This window comes from Saccopteryx bilineata, chromosome 4 (genome assembly GCF_036850765.1).
Source record: "Saccopteryx bilineata isolate mSacBil1 chromosome 4, mSacBil1_pri_phased_curated, whole genome shotgun sequence".
Taxonomy (NCBI): Eukaryota; Metazoa; Chordata; class Mammalia; order Chiroptera; family Emballonuridae; genus Saccopteryx; species Saccopteryx bilineata.
Window position 1 is genome coordinate 48,891,171 of NC_089493.1, and position 15,262 is coordinate 48,906,432.

The 15,262-nt window shown below is 41.3% G+C and overlaps 1 protein-coding gene across 14 annotated transcripts in view; it reads left to right on the forward strand.

Moving 5' to 3' along the window:
* TRIM9 (tripartite motif containing 9) overlaps nt 1-15,262 on the forward strand; it is a 111,136-nt gene that overhangs the window by 71,785 nt on the left and 24,089 nt on the right. For 9 of the 14 annotated variants that reach the window (XM_066276065.1, XM_066276068.1, XM_066276071.1 and 6 more), the window contains exons 4-5: nt 4,431-4,541; nt 5,823-5,976. In XM_066276065.1, coding sequence (XP_066132162.1) covers nt 4,431-4,541; nt 5,823-5,976 — 265 coding nt within the window. Of the gene's footprint in view, nt 1-4,430; nt 4,542-5,822; nt 5,977-12,586; nt 12,632-15,262 lie in introns of all 14 variants that reach the window. The other 5 variants (XM_066276063.1, XM_066276066.1, XM_066276070.1 and 2 more) reach the window with 1 other exon arrangement.

Consider the following 15,262-nt stretch of genomic DNA (forward strand, 5'->3'; position numbering starts at 1 on the left):
ATAAAAAGGGGTAGAAATATCGGAGTGAATAAGGTAGCAAGTAAGAGAGCTGATAAAGACACTCAGAGAAAAAAAAATTATACTCTTAAATGTTCTAAGTATATGGCCAATTTCTATAAGACAGGAAATCCTTCTAAACTACTTCAGAAACTAGAAGTCCATTATAACGCACCCAAAAGCACTACTTCTGGGACCCTGTAGTTTAATTTTTAGCAGTGATTTTTATAACAGGCTATGGTGATTACTGTGAAATGGTCAATTACACATGTAAAAAGATAGACCAAAATCAATTGTTGCAACAGTGGGAATTGAGAACCAGGAACTCTGGGAATTGTGAGTCCGCCCAGGAAGCTTGAACTGTGAAGCTCAGGAGCCAGCAAACCCCTGCTGAGACAGAGAATCGTCTGTCTGCAGGGCAACAGGGAAGCTTCTTAAGAGAAGGGAGTCCCAACACTCAGACAGCTTCTTTGGCACCAAATAAACCTTGCTTGAGAAGGAAATTTATAGAAGCAGACAGAATTTCATGAGGCTGGAGTATTGTATTTATTTCAGCATATTAAGGTCATAAAATTATCATTGAGCTGAATGCCCTGGAAAGTAAGCACAATTTAGTCTATTTTGCCTCAATGGTAAACTCACTTTGTGCTCAGATGAGGTTCGTGGTCGTTATTCGGACTTTTAGTACTACTAGTCAGTCAGGCATGTTCCTGGCGGGTGACATTTGAGTAGTGAAGAATACCTGCTGAGATTTCTGCTACCTAGCAACGTTGATGCACTGGCTACCGAAATATAAAAACATCTTCTCAGAACAATTTAGATGAGCCTCACATAGCAGAGAAGGGTAGCATATTTTCTGTAGGTCATTTGTCTTGGCATTTTAAAATGTTTTACTTGTGGGTGGTTATTTTCCACCCAAGAAATAGAAAGTTAACTTTCCTATTTCTTTTCTGATTAAAAAATAAAATTATTTGTATTTCTTGAACCCAGACCGACAGATGGTGGTAACAGTTTGACAGAAACACACTAGATGCCAGAAGAAAATAAGTCAATCTTAAATTTGATCTCCTCCCCCTCCCCACCAAAACCAAATAATCTTCATATCAAAGTTGCTTTCTTTCATTAATTCCAATAAAGAGATTTTTAAATCCCACATTTTAATTTTATTTTTTATTATATTGAAAGTTTAAAAGCAATAGCAAATCATCTGTCAAAAAATTAGAAGACTCCAAAATAACTAAAACAATCTTGAAAAAGGACAGAATTAGAATTCTCATACTTCCTGATTACAAGACTTACCTACCAAGCTTCAGTAATCAAAATAGTATAGTAACCCTGGCCAGTTGGCTCAGTGGTAGAGCATTGGCCTGGTGTATGGACATCCTGGGTTTAATTCCCAGTCAGGACACACAGGAGAAGTGCCCATCTGCTCCTCTCCCCAACCCCCCTCACCCTTATCTCTCTTTCTGTCTCTCTCTTCCCCTCCCACATCCCACAGCTATGGCTCTGTTGGAGCAAGTTGGTCCCAGGCACTGAGGATGGCTCCATGGCCTTGCCTCAGTCACTAAAGTAGCTCAGTTGCCAAGCAATGGAGTGACAGCCCCAGATGGGCAGAGCATCACCCAATAGGGGATCTGCCAGATAGATCCCCGTCAGGGCGCATGCAGGAGCCTGTATCTCTGCCTCCTCACTTCTTACTAAAGAAAAATAAATAAATAAAAGATGTTTTTAAAAAGACCAGTATAGTAATGGCATAAAGCTAGACACATGGACCACTGAAATTGAATAGACTGCCCAGAAATAAACTCTCACATATCACATATATGGTCAAATTATTTTTGACAAGTGTTCCAAGACCATTCAGTGAGGAAAAGGCAGTTTTTCTACAAATGATGCTGGGGAAACTGGCTATACATATGCAAAAGAATGAAATTGAGCCTAATACTATATATAAAAATTAACTCAAAGTGGAACAAAGTCCTAAATGTAAGAACTGAAACTATAAAACTATTAGATGCAAATATAAGGCAAACACTTCACAACACTGGATTTGAAAATAATTTCTGGCTCTGAAATTATTTTCACCAGTCGGCTCAGTGGATAGACCATCAGCCCTGCATGTGGATGTCCTGGGTTCAATCCCTGGTCAAGACACACGTGAGAAATGACCATCTGCTTCTTTTCCCATCCCTTTCTCCTTCTCTCTCTTCCCTTCTCGCAGCCAGGACCCAACTTGTTTGAGCATCGGCCCCAGGTGCTGAGGATAGTGCACTTGGTCTGAGTGTTGGCCTCAGGCACTGAGGATAGCTTGATTGATTTGCGCATTGGCCCTAAATGGGTTTGCTGGGTGGATCCTGGTAGGGCACATGTGGGAGTCTATCTCACTATCTCCCCTCCTTTCTCTTAAAAACAACAACAACAAACAATAATAATTTATTGGATATACACCAAAGGCACAAGCAACAAAAGAAAAAGTAGACAAATTGGACTTCATGAAAATCTATAAATTTTGTGCATCAAAAGACGACAGAAAAACAAATAACCCATTTTTTAAAAATGGGCAAAGGACTTGAATAACTATTTCTCAAAAGGAAATATATAAATGGCCAATAGCACATGAAAAGATGGTCAACATCACTTGTCATTATTTAGTCTTAAAAAGAAGAAAATTTTGACACCAGCTACAACATAGATGAACCTTGAAGACATTTGCCAAGTGAAACAGCCAGTCACAAAAGAACAAATATTGTATACTTCCACTTCTATGAGAGTCCTAGAGCAGTCAAATCCAGTCAGAAAGTAGAATGGTGTTTGCCTGGGACTGGGGGCAGGAAAAAAGAGAGAGCTGTTGTTCAATGAGTACAAAGTTTCTGTTTGAGAAGAGGAAAAGTTTTGGAGACCAATAGTAGTGGTGGCTGCACAGTGTGAATGTATTTAATGCCACAGAATTGTACAAATAAAAATAGTTAAAATGGTAAATTCTATGTTGTGTGTATTTTATCATAATAAAAAAAAATTAGAAACAAAGACCAGTAATAACGAATGAATGGTCAAAAAAAAATTAGGAAGAAACTTAAATGTCCAAAAATAGAGGAACAGAAAGAGTTAAATCAATTATGACAACCCACTCAAAGGGATGTTTATGTAACCAATAACATTTATGGATGGTGGCAACATGGAAAATGCCTATGGTAAGGTGTTCAGTGGGAAGGAGGTAAAATTGTTACATACTATGATTGCAACTATAAATAAATCTAGCTCAAAGAAAAAAACTAAAAGGAAGTATCAAATGCTTTAAAATTTTGCATCAGAGAGGTGAGATGATTTGCCTTTTCCCCCATTTGTTTTCCAAAAGTATATGTAAAAGAAAATAAATTTATAATAAATAAATGAAAAGAAGGGACAAGGAAAAGTTATTAAATAATTATTATTTAATTATATTTAATATTATTTAATTATATTTAATTTAATATTTAATTTAATTATTATAAAAACCTCTTTTGTTATCTGTGAAGTATGGAATGCTGGATGTTTTTGAGGCTTTTGCAAAGTAGTATAAACAGCTAGGATGTGAGTGACTGAAACTCCTAGAAAACTGTTGTTCAATTCTGCTTCAGAAACCACTTCAGGGTGTGGGTCACTGAGCAGAGGACACAGACGATAAACATCTCTGAAGAAAGAAACTTTTCAAGGACAGTCAAGTGTTTAACACTGGGCAAAGCCAACTTCCCAGAGGCAGAAACTGCCTTTCTAGGTTAAAGCTGATGCACAGCTTGGCAAATAGAACAGCCTTTAAAACTGCTTTCCAAAATGAGTTGATTCTAAGTGGGTTATTCTTAAAACTTGATTCTGCATCCACGGTTCTCTGGCTTCGTTACATCAGCTGATTGTCTTTCAGCAAGTTCCACCTCTAGCCCCACCCTACCACCCACCTGAAGAAAGAGAATCAGTATGAGAAAGGCACTGGGTTCAGATGGTGACGCCTGCTGTTTAGAAGGGACAGGCCGTGGGTGGGACAAGGTGGGCTACTGTGTCACAGAGCAGAAGCTGAAGCTGCAGCTGGACCTCAAGCTGCTCAGCTCCTTGGCAGATGCTCCAAGACCTCCCACTTAGAGCAGCTCCCAGAAGAGGGGAGCAAGGGGGAGTGGGGCTGTGGAAGATGTCCCTTGAGATGCTAATATAACCAGATTCTCATGATTTCAATCTGCAAGCCTTTCTGATGGGTCCTGTTGTTACAAGTTCCTGTAAGAGCCATTATCCACCTGTCCTCTGGGGCCGTTGTCCACAGCAGGCATTGCCACAAAATACGCATAAACTGAGTTTCGTTCCATGATGCTCTTGGATTCTGGTTTGAAGAAGTGACCTGAAGTCCCAGTTTGCTTCTTTTCCACCTTCTGCCATTATGGACCATTCTGTTCTGTCATCACTCATAGGTGGTTCGAGATCAGATCTCTCACTGCACCGTGAAACTGCGCCAGACCACGGGTCTCATGGAGTACTGCCTGGAGGTGATTAAGGAAAATGATCCCAGTGGCTTTTTGCAGGTAAGTATGGATTAGTTTCTGCTTCAGATTCTCTATCCCATGAGACTGAGTCTACCAAGGCCAGACTCCCAATGGCCCTGGCTGGACATGGGTCCCTCTATAACAGAACCTGCCTGCATTGCTGTGTGTATGTGGGTGCCTGCTAAACTCCACTGACTTCCTGGAAGTCTCTGCCACCTCGTGCTACAAGATTGACGAGTGCACGGGCTTTTGTGTTTGTTTTTGTTCTTGTGTTTAATCATGAAAACGTAATTCCCTCTAAGTTCCTCCAAAGCAGACTAACTGCCTTCCCTAAGAAGTGTGTCCTTTTCCACTAATATCACCTGGACGGTGTTGATGCTAAACGTCTAAGTGTACAAAGTTTCTATCTTCTTGACACCTCCTACTGCCAGCAAGTCAGTGATTTCGCAAATAAAGTGAAGTTTTTCATTCCTTGGCTGTCTCATGATTTCTTCAGTGTTAATTGTTTTAGTGAGATGCCATGATAACAGCTGAATTTTACTTAAGTTTTAATCCCAATGATTAAGGGACCTTTTATTAAGGAATATGTAGATCCCTTCTACCAAGCTGGCCAAGAAAGACAGAGACTAAATATAAGAAATGAAAGCATCCTCTGCCAAAGCATAGAGTGATCCATGAAGATGATGGCTTGCAGGGGTCCCCAAACTACGGCCTGGGGGCCGCAAGCGTCCCCCTGAGGCCATTTATCTGGCCCCCGCTGCACTTTCGGAAGGGGCACTTCTTTCATTGGTGGTCAGTGAGAGGAGCTCTGTATGTGGCAGCCCTCCAACGGTCTGAGAGACAGTGAACTGGCCCCCTGTGTAAAAAGTTTGGGGACCCCTGGGAGTGTAAGAAATTCCATTTTACAGATTATGATATGCAGCCTCTCTAAACTATTTGTAAACCTCATTTGTAAGTCTTGACAGGATACCCACACCTCATATTAGAATCAGGGTTATTGGTTCTGGTAGGATTAATTAATCACCAACATATCATTATTTAATGTTGGCTGTTAGTCATAAATATTTTTTCAATCATAAATATCATGATCATATATCCAAATATTAGGGCAATTAATAGCTGCTAATTATTTAAATCACCCCCTCTGACTCACAAAAGTGTTTAGATTTGCATGATAAAGAGTGGGTCACCACCTGCGTAGAGACAGGAAAGTGTAAGTCCCAGGAAGCTTGGTGGTGACAGTCCAGGAGAGTGGAGGAGCAGTGGTCTGGGCCCAGTGTGGTAGTGTGTTTCTTAGGCTGTGGTCTTTGATGTGATTAGATTTCTGACGCCCTCATAAGGAGAGTGCACCTGACTGAGGATCAGTGGGGGAAAGGCACGCTCACTCCCAGGATGACCACGGACTTCGACCTGAGTCTGGACAACAGCCCTCTGCTGCAGTCCATTCACCAGCTGGACTTCGTGCAGATGAAAGGTGGGTGCCCCGCTCTCCCCAGGCATAGCTCCAGCCAAGTAAAGACTGGTGCTTGAAGCAGGATATAGGCAAAGAAAGGCAGCTATCAGGTTTATAAATCACCTGAGAGGCTGGAAGGTGGACACACACATCCCTCTGGTTAATGTAAAAAAATAAAATAAAATAAAAAAAGCTTGAAATGGTTCCTATCTTACCATGTAATAGAAATATACCTTGTAGCTCTGTAGCCTACCTCTCAGAATGTCAGATAAATTCAGATAAACTCTATGTTTGTCACTTTGAGCATCTTTTAGATTTCAGAGGCTCAGCATCAGAGAATAGCTGACAAAAGAGAGAGAGAGAGAGAGAGAGAGAGAGAGAGAGAGAGAGAGAGGAAGAGACAGCAAGCATTGCTGTACACAAATATAATCTTGTTACAGAAAGTAACCCAGAAATATTGATAAAAATCAAAGGAGTGGAGAACTGAAATGACTGCTTCCACGTGGATAGAGACAGTGAGCAAACAGCTGCACGTGGATCTGCGGGAATTTGACAGGCTCAGCGGCTTGCCAGTAATGGTCAGGAAAATGCGAGCCTGGATGCACAAAGAAAACGAAATTTCGAAATAAACTTTAACTCTTAAACTTGTTGGTTTATGTGATTATAGGATATGGCGAAATCTCTGAGATTTTGAGATGGGTAAAGGAAAATAAAAACACTTTAAATTACCTTAAGGAATAACCCTTTCAAATAAAAATAAAACTCGAGCCAATTGTGCAGTGTAGGTAATATTCATCTGAAAATTATTTCTGATAGGTTTGTTGTTGTCTTTTTATTTTTTATATTGAAATAACTATATAGTCACAGAAAGTTGCAACAACAGTAAGGAGAGGTCAGTGTACTCTTTATCCAGTGCTATCAATGGTTACAACTTGGGTAACTATCATACAATGTCAAAACCAGGAAACTGACATCGGCATGTTGTGTGTGCGGCTAGTTCTATGCCATTTGCCAGGTGTCTAACCACCGCTGCAATCAAGATGCAGAACTATTGCATCACCACAAAGCTCTCCCTCAGTCACACCCACACCCCTCCCCTCCACCATCCCCGATCTCTGGCAGCTGCTGAGCTGTTCTCTGTCTCTATAATTTAGTCATTTTCTGACGTTTCTTTAAGAAATTGATTTGGTCTTTGCTCCTCCCAATTTAAGCATCTACATAATAAATGACTTAGAAGTCCGTGCTTTAAAATTTGTGTTTCTTAAGAAAAATCTATGTGCTTCCCTTATCAGACTAGACTTTATCTGTCTAGAACCATATAACCCTGCAAGTTCTGGGCTATATACATACTGATGGCGCACATCACGCAGTTAAACTCACCCTGTACCTGGGGCATGCACATCTCTCATCCTTTTAGTGGACCTTTGCCCTCTTTTATTTTCAATTTTCTCATTTTTTGTTTAATATGTATTGCTTTGGGATGATGCCTTAATTCATATTTGAAGTAAGTAGTATATAGATTGCAAACAAAAATACTTCGTTGCAGTAACAAAAACGTTCAGCATTTACTGACCGCTTACCAAATCAGACACTCTCCTAAGTGCTTTACGTGGATTAAAACTCATTTTAGTCTCACAGCCCTAGTAGGCAACTGAGGAAACTGAGGCACAGAAAGACTGAGTTACTGGCCTGAGCTCTCACAACTAGTGAGTGCCAGGCCCAGGATCCAAACCGGGGGAGCATGGCTCCAGAACCCACGCTGACAGCTTCCAGTGAGTGCTGCGAAGCTAGCGCCTTACTACGCGCTGCTGTAAGGAATAACTGAATTCCTCTCTCAAACATAGAAATTTCTTTTTTTGTTGCAGCAACTTTTTCTTGCTATTTAAATTTATCTTCTTTAAGACCTACTCTGTGGCCTGTGAAATACAGCCGCCTGAGTAGTGTATAGAGCCCCAGGTAAATTCCCCTCCGTCAGCCTCTCTCTGTACCCAGTTCTTTCAATGAGCTAAAATCAGTGAACGGTTATGTCAGGAGCAGCTAAGAATGGCAATGTAAGGGCTTTCGGTGGAAAAGAAAAAAAATGAGCCAACCAATTAGCCATGGTGACAGGGCAGGAGAGGAGGGGCAGGTAGAGGGTAAAAGCCTCAGGACTTTTTTTAAAATTTTTTTTTATTTATTCATTTTTATTATTAGAGTGGGGGGGGCAAGAGATAGAGAGAACAGAGGAGGAGCAAGAAGCATCAACTCCCATATGTGCCTTGACCAGGCGAGCCCAGGGTTTCGAACCGGCGACTTCAGCATTTCCAGGTCGACGCTTTATCCACTGTGCCACCACAGGTCAGACAAAAAAGCCTCAGGATTTTGAAGTCCTTCCATCCATTCCTCCTCCCTTCACTGTCATTCTGAGCCGTGTCCGTCTGCCCAACGTGGCGTCCAGGCCACTTGGTGGGAGGGTAACCGTAGTGTTGGAGTGAACAGGCCTTTCGTCTGGTATGGAAACTTCAGGTTCAATGTGCTGTGTGTGCATCGCGGTCCACATTCCTAAAAGCATTGTCACTTGGCTGTGTAGGCTGCATACAGAGAAGCATGGCCACAGCTGTGTGTTCAGTCCGTCAGTCTATACACACAGCAGAGAATGCCTAGCACTCTAAAGGCCAAAATGAAGAACGCACTGCGGAAATTCACCCGGAACACAAAATTATCCAGAACAGTGGTTTATGAAGGTGATAAAACAGGCCATTGGGTACGAGACTGGATTGTTCCATATTTCTTTTCTTTTTAACACTTCATCGTAATTTAATTTACTTCTGATTAGTATCCCTCTGCAGAGTTAGTTTATGTGCTTTGTTTTGTGCCATTAAGTTTAATTATTTCAGGGAGAGCCCAGTCCTCTTTAGGATCTGGATCATTTTTATCTGTCAGATGCTTGCGATGGAAGGTAAAAGCCAAAACTCATGAGGTACTGGAACTTGACTGGCTGCAGTGAAGACTTCTGCTGGCCTCTCTGATAGCTGTTAACATATACACAACTGCATCAGGGTAGTATTAGACTTTTAATTTTTTAAGGGTATTTTTAGTCAGTTTAATAAACTGCACTTTCACAGTTTATCAATAAAAATATCTCAAGAAACTACACCCAAAATCCATGTATAAATGACCAAAATTTAAGGAGCATTTTTAAGCAATCTGACCATCGTGAAACTAACAATATGTGTAAATCAATATGTTTTCTCTTTTTCTTCTTCTTTTCCAAGTGAGAGGAGGGGAGATAGAGACAGACTCCCTCCTGCATGCACCCCGATGGGGATCCACCCAGCAACCCCGTCTGGGCCCATCAGTATGTTTTCTAATTGTTCCACTTGTCTTCTAATTGTGGATTACAGTAGGGAGTTAAAATAGTTTCAAAATTACTTAACATATGCATTTAAAGTTATGACTCAAACGAACAACTAAAATTTCTGCTTACATCTTGAAACAAAACTTTAGCAACTCTCTGGTTTTGAAATTTCATCTCAGATGCCTTTTGGGGGTTTTTTTGATATAAAAGAAAATAGTTCTGTTGTTGGTTTTTACATGTTTCCATTTAGGCCAGCTAAGGTTCAGCAAGAATACACAGCTATTAACTAAGGATGTAACTAATCTGCTCTTTCTGATTTCACATCACCCCCCAAACAATTGAGATCTAAGTGGAGAATGCTGGTACTTTTCTTGTTCAAATGTCCCTAAATTTTAATGACATGTTTTCTGATTGCATTTTGATTAGAAAATCATCATTACTCTTTTTCTAGACTATTGGGAGTGGTATTTTCTTTCTCAAACTTTTCATTTATAAAAAAACAACAGATTAAGCTTTGTTTTCTGTTTTTATTGGGGGTTTTTTCCTTTCATTTTTTTTTAAAGTTTTTCTTTAATTCTAAGTTGGTATTATCAACTCTTCCCAGGACATGGGGAGGAAATTTTAAGACATTTTTCCTAGTCCATCAAGGGCTCTGCTGCTTGGCTCAGACTAGATTTCAGATACCTACCCCAGCCCAGAAAAAGATTACCCCAGAATCGTCTAAGTACAACATACAAAGTATCCCAAGATTCACTGGTCAGGGTGCTGAAATGAAACCCCAGTGTGTTCATTCTGAATGAAGATAAAATAATGACTTAACACCCTACCAAGCCTATTTAGTGCATAGGCCAATGGCTGTTAATCCCTTAAGTGCCTCTACTCACCTAAGACACATTTATCTTTATTAACTCATATTGAATGTAAGAGCTCTGAGTATGCACCAAGGTCATGGACAAGGACAGTGTGATCTGAACAGACTCTCCTATAGAAACGATGGAGAAAGTGTGCCCAGGGGGTTGGCGGTGATAAAATGAGCACACACGATGACTTGCATGTAACCTGTTCATGCATGTAACCTGTTCATGCATGAAATCAATTCATGGTTTGGGGACTTAAAAGGCATGCTCTCAAAACCTGTGTTCGTGTTTATCCCTAACAGTGCGCTACTGACAGCTTGGCAGAAATGGCTTATTGCAGTATTCCTCTAACGTCTGAACTTCCTCAGATGCCATTTGTACTGTCCAGCCACCATAACCAGAAATGAGAGTTCACAAAGGAACCTTCAGGGAAAGTGGCAGTAAAATTGCATTCCCAACCACCATAGGTCCTGCAGCGAAATATTTCATTAATCCATGCCATCAATTCTTGGGAGGCTTTATCGTTCCCATATGGAAACCAAAAAGAACATTCCCCTTGGATTTAGGTGTGGGGCCTTCCCTCTAGGGCAGGGGTCTCAAACTCAACTCAGCATGTGGGCCGCAGAGCAAGATCACAGCCGTTCGTGGGGCTGCACTTGGTCTACAAAAGGCAACTGTTACGCAACACTTTTCTCACTGCAGTTGAAAACAAAAAAAATCAGTACAACAAGCACAATCGTACATGCAGTTTACTCAGTGTCACAAAACGACCAGAAACTGTAGTTCGCATCACAACTGCTGTTAACTAAGCTAATATCTAGCTAGGATGCTAGAGAAATGAAAAATACAAGTAGGCCCCTAGGCTTACTTAATTTTATCCAAAATATTTTGAACTTCGTGGATTAGTCTGCGGGCCGCACAAAATTGTTTGGCGGGCCGCATTCAGCCTGCGGGCCGCGAGTTTGAGACCCCTGCTCTAGTGCATTATGACTGAACAGCAGGCTAGAGAGACCGTAGGATGCAATGTAACCTTGGCTCTAAATCCCATCACTGCCACTCACTAGCCAGGGAACCTTTCTGTGTTTCAGTTTCCTCATCTACAAAGTTGAGATGGTAACAGTACCAGTCACGGTGGGATTGTTGTGAAAATTAGATGAGTGAATACATGTAAAACTTTTCACCACACTGCCATGCATTCAGTAAGTACTCAAAGGCATCAGCTGTCATTGTTTTTTCCTGTCAACAGTGGGAGGCCAGCTTCCCTTCCTCACATGTCCTCACCATACTCCTCTTATCCTTCTCAGAGGAATTCTGGGTGGCTGTGACTGTGCACTATCTGAAGGATTAGGGGAGAAATCTGAAATGAACATGAAAAATCTGAGATATAATCTGAACTGGAATGGGCTTAAAAGTTAAAACAGGCCCTGGCTGGTTGGCTCAGCGGTAGAGCATCTGCCCAGCGTGTGAAAGTCCCGGGTTCGATTCCCGGCCAGGGCACACAGGAGAAGCGCCCATCTGCTTCTCCACCCTTTCCTCTCTCCTTCCTCTCTATCTCCCCACACACACACACAGCCAAGGCTCCATTGGAGCAAAGTTGGCCCGGGTGCTGAGGATGGCTCCATGGCTTCCACCTCAGGCGCTAGAATGGCTCTGTCTGCAACAGAACAATGCCCCAGATGGGCAGAGCATCACCCCCTAGGGGGCATGCTGGGTGGATCCTGGTTGGGTACATGCGGGAGTCTCTGCCTCCCCACTTCTAACTTCGGAAAATTACCAAAAAAAAAAAAAAAAATTAGCCTGACCAGGCGGTGGCGCAGTAGATAGAGCATCGGACTGGAATGCTGAGGACCCAGGTTCGAGACCCCGAGGTCGCCAGCTTGAGCACGGGCTCATCTGGTTTGAGCAAAAAGCTCACCAGCTTGGACCCAAGGTCGCTGGCTCCAGCAAGGGGTTACTCAGTCTGCTGAAGGCCCACGGTCAAGGCACATATGAGAAAGCAATCAATGAACAACTAAGGTGTCGCAATGTGCAACAAAAAACTAATGATTGATGCTTCTCATCTCTCCGTTCCTGTCTGTCTGTCCCTGTCTATCCCTCTCTCTGATTCTCTCTCTGTCTCTGTAAGAAAAAAAAAAAATTAAAACATAAGAAGACCCTGTTACAAAATGTAATTTTTGAGCCATAGCTCTACCAGGTCTCTTCAAGGAAGTCAGTAAAAACAGCTGCCCCTTTCTATCCAAGAGGAGACTTTGAGCCAGAAGCTTGATTTTACCAGCTAAAAGAATGCCAGGTGTTTAAATTCTTATCAGCTAGGAAAAATTAGTTCTTTAGGGGAAAAAAAATAATGATGTCTAAGAATGATTATGAAAGTGTTAAGATTAAGATAGCTATGAAAACTTCAGTGACAGGAGTTTAAATAAAACATTTTTTCTTGTAGTTCAGCCCAGGAACTGTGATGCTATCCATTTCCAAAACACAAAAGGTAAATTAATTTGGAAATACTTTGGATTCTCGTAGATCATTGATTTTATACTTAATAAAGTAAAATGGGGTTACATAACACCCACTATAAAATGTATTCTTTTTAAATGTCAGCTTGAATGTTGTCACACTTGCCTTTTATATGCAACATCACTTTGGGGTAAATAATGAAAAAGAAAAAATAGTTCTGAGCACATTGAGAAATAGATTTAATCGTACAGATTGTCTCTAGGTTCCTTCATTTAATTTCTCTCTCTCTCTCTCTCTCTCCCTTTTTTCTTTGCTTATTTGTTTAAACCTGGGGCAATATTAAGATCTGAAGATTAGTGAATGGTTAGACTTTTTTCTATACTTTTGGTCTTTTAAAGTATATCCACTGAGGACTTATAAATGAAGTTCACATGTTTTAATTATACATGACACCAGGTGTTTCAATTAATCTTTTAATTATACTTATATCTATATAGGAAATTTTGAGTTTCTTGTCAGAGACATTGCAATATTTGTATGCTTCAGGTTGAAACCATCTTATTGGTTTCTTATTGTGATCTTATTCTTTGATTTTAAAATTAATGAAATGTAGTCTTTCCTGAAACATGAACAAAGGAAAAATGAGGACTGATAGGGGAGCTAATAAAATAGAGTCCTAGGAATTGTGGATTTATGGTAGCGCTAACAAATAAGGCCATTTAAGAGCAAGGGTGGTGGCCCTGACCAGTTGGCTCAGCGGTAGAGCATCGGCCTGGCGTGCAGAAGTCCCAGGTTCGATTCCTGGCCAGGGCACACAGGAGAAGCGCCCATTTGCTTCTCCACCCCCCCTCCTTTCTCTCTGTCTCTCTCTTCCTCTCCCGCAGCCAAGGCTCCATTGGAGCAAAGATGGCCCGGGCGCTGGGGATGGCTCCTTGGCCTCTGTCCCAGGCGCTAGAGTGGCTCTGATCGCGGCAGAGCGATGCCCTGGAGGGGCAGAGCATCGCCCCTGGTGGGCGTGCGTGCTGGGTGGATCCCGGTCGGGCGCATGCGGGAGTCTGTCTGACTGTCTCTCCCCGTTTCCAGCTTCAGAAAAATACAAAAAAAAAAAAAAAAGGAGCAAGGGTGGTAAGGGAAGGGGGAGAGGGAATGTAGAGGGATAGAGGGTGACGGAAGGAGACTTGACTTGGGGTGGTGAACACACAATGCAATATACTGATGATGAGTTATAGAATTGTACACCTGAAACCTGTGTAGTTTTATTAACCAATGTCACCCCAATAAATTCAATTAAAAAAATTTTTTAAAGAGCAAATATCCCAAGGGAGAATCATTCCATGTCTTTAAAAGCCCTTTGAAGAATGGTTTGCTTAAACTTGTCATAGTTTACTCCACAGTTAATATGCTAAAATGTATTCTTTTTATGAGGAAAATGTTGAAATGACAAAGTACGTTCCTAACATATATAATAACCTAAAGTTAACCCTCTAATTACAACTCCTAAGTGATGCCCGCTTGTGTGGAGAGGACCGTTAGAATCATTAGATGGAGTCATGTCTTCTCTCTTCCTTCTTCCATCCAGTCCTGTAGTCTTTTTATTGGACAAGGCAATGAATGCATCTCCTTTTCTTTACATCCAGATTTTTCTAGGATTTCTGGAGCTACAGAAGACTTTGTTCTTTAATAAAATTCCACCTGAACTCTATGCCATTGACACTGGAAACAGGATGTCCCTTCCTAAACTGATCATCTCCAATTAACCAGTCATAATTTTAATTTAATTGTATTTGATCTAGCAACTCAGGCATGGTTTTATTTAACGTATCACAGTCTTTTTCTTAAGTATAAGATCACTGACCTGCTTCACTGTCACATTTCTCATGGTAGAGTCGCTGCTTTTGTTTTCTCGGTCATCCACTACACAACCTGTTTCCTAAGCTGCTGTTAAATTAACCGTCTTCTTGGTGGGGGTGACTGAAAAGGAGCAGATTTACTTCAATGCATGACATTCAGGGTCCATTTTCGGTACAACATACCAGGTGTTCCACAGTGGGCATTTGTTCACCTGCTTGTCCCTGGATGGGATCCGAACTGTGCTCTCCTGTTGTTCAAGTGCTCCAAAAATAAATTCATATTTTGGTGCTGAAAAACATAATTTTAAGCAGTTGGTAAAAAACATTGTTCTCAGATACATATACTGAGTTTATATTTAGGAACTTGGATTATTCATTACATAACTTTTCTGTGGCTGTGTGTCTGAAGGCTCAACTAATCTGCAGTTTTAAGTAATAGAGAGGACTCGGCACAGAGTGCAGACCGGGTTATGTTGTGGCTAGCAGCACTATGACAGACTCCCGCCAGGTCGTGAGGACACCTCGACCTCCCTTGCCAGGCCCTGTCTTCTCCCATACTACTCTCTAGGCTCACAGTTGACATTCTATACCTACAGAAAGAAGAGACTTGAGTGCTGTTTTCAAGGTATAGCTAGCTCCCTTGAAAGAATGATGTCAAGTTTCTCAGAAGTTTCAAAACTGAAAAATCACCATTTTAGTCCATTGATACCAAATTTTCAAAACAGTGTTTTAGCTACTTCCATGCATAAGGCCTTGAGTAGAATCACTGGTTTAAAAAAAAAATGGTAGGACCTTAGAAATATACTGTATTC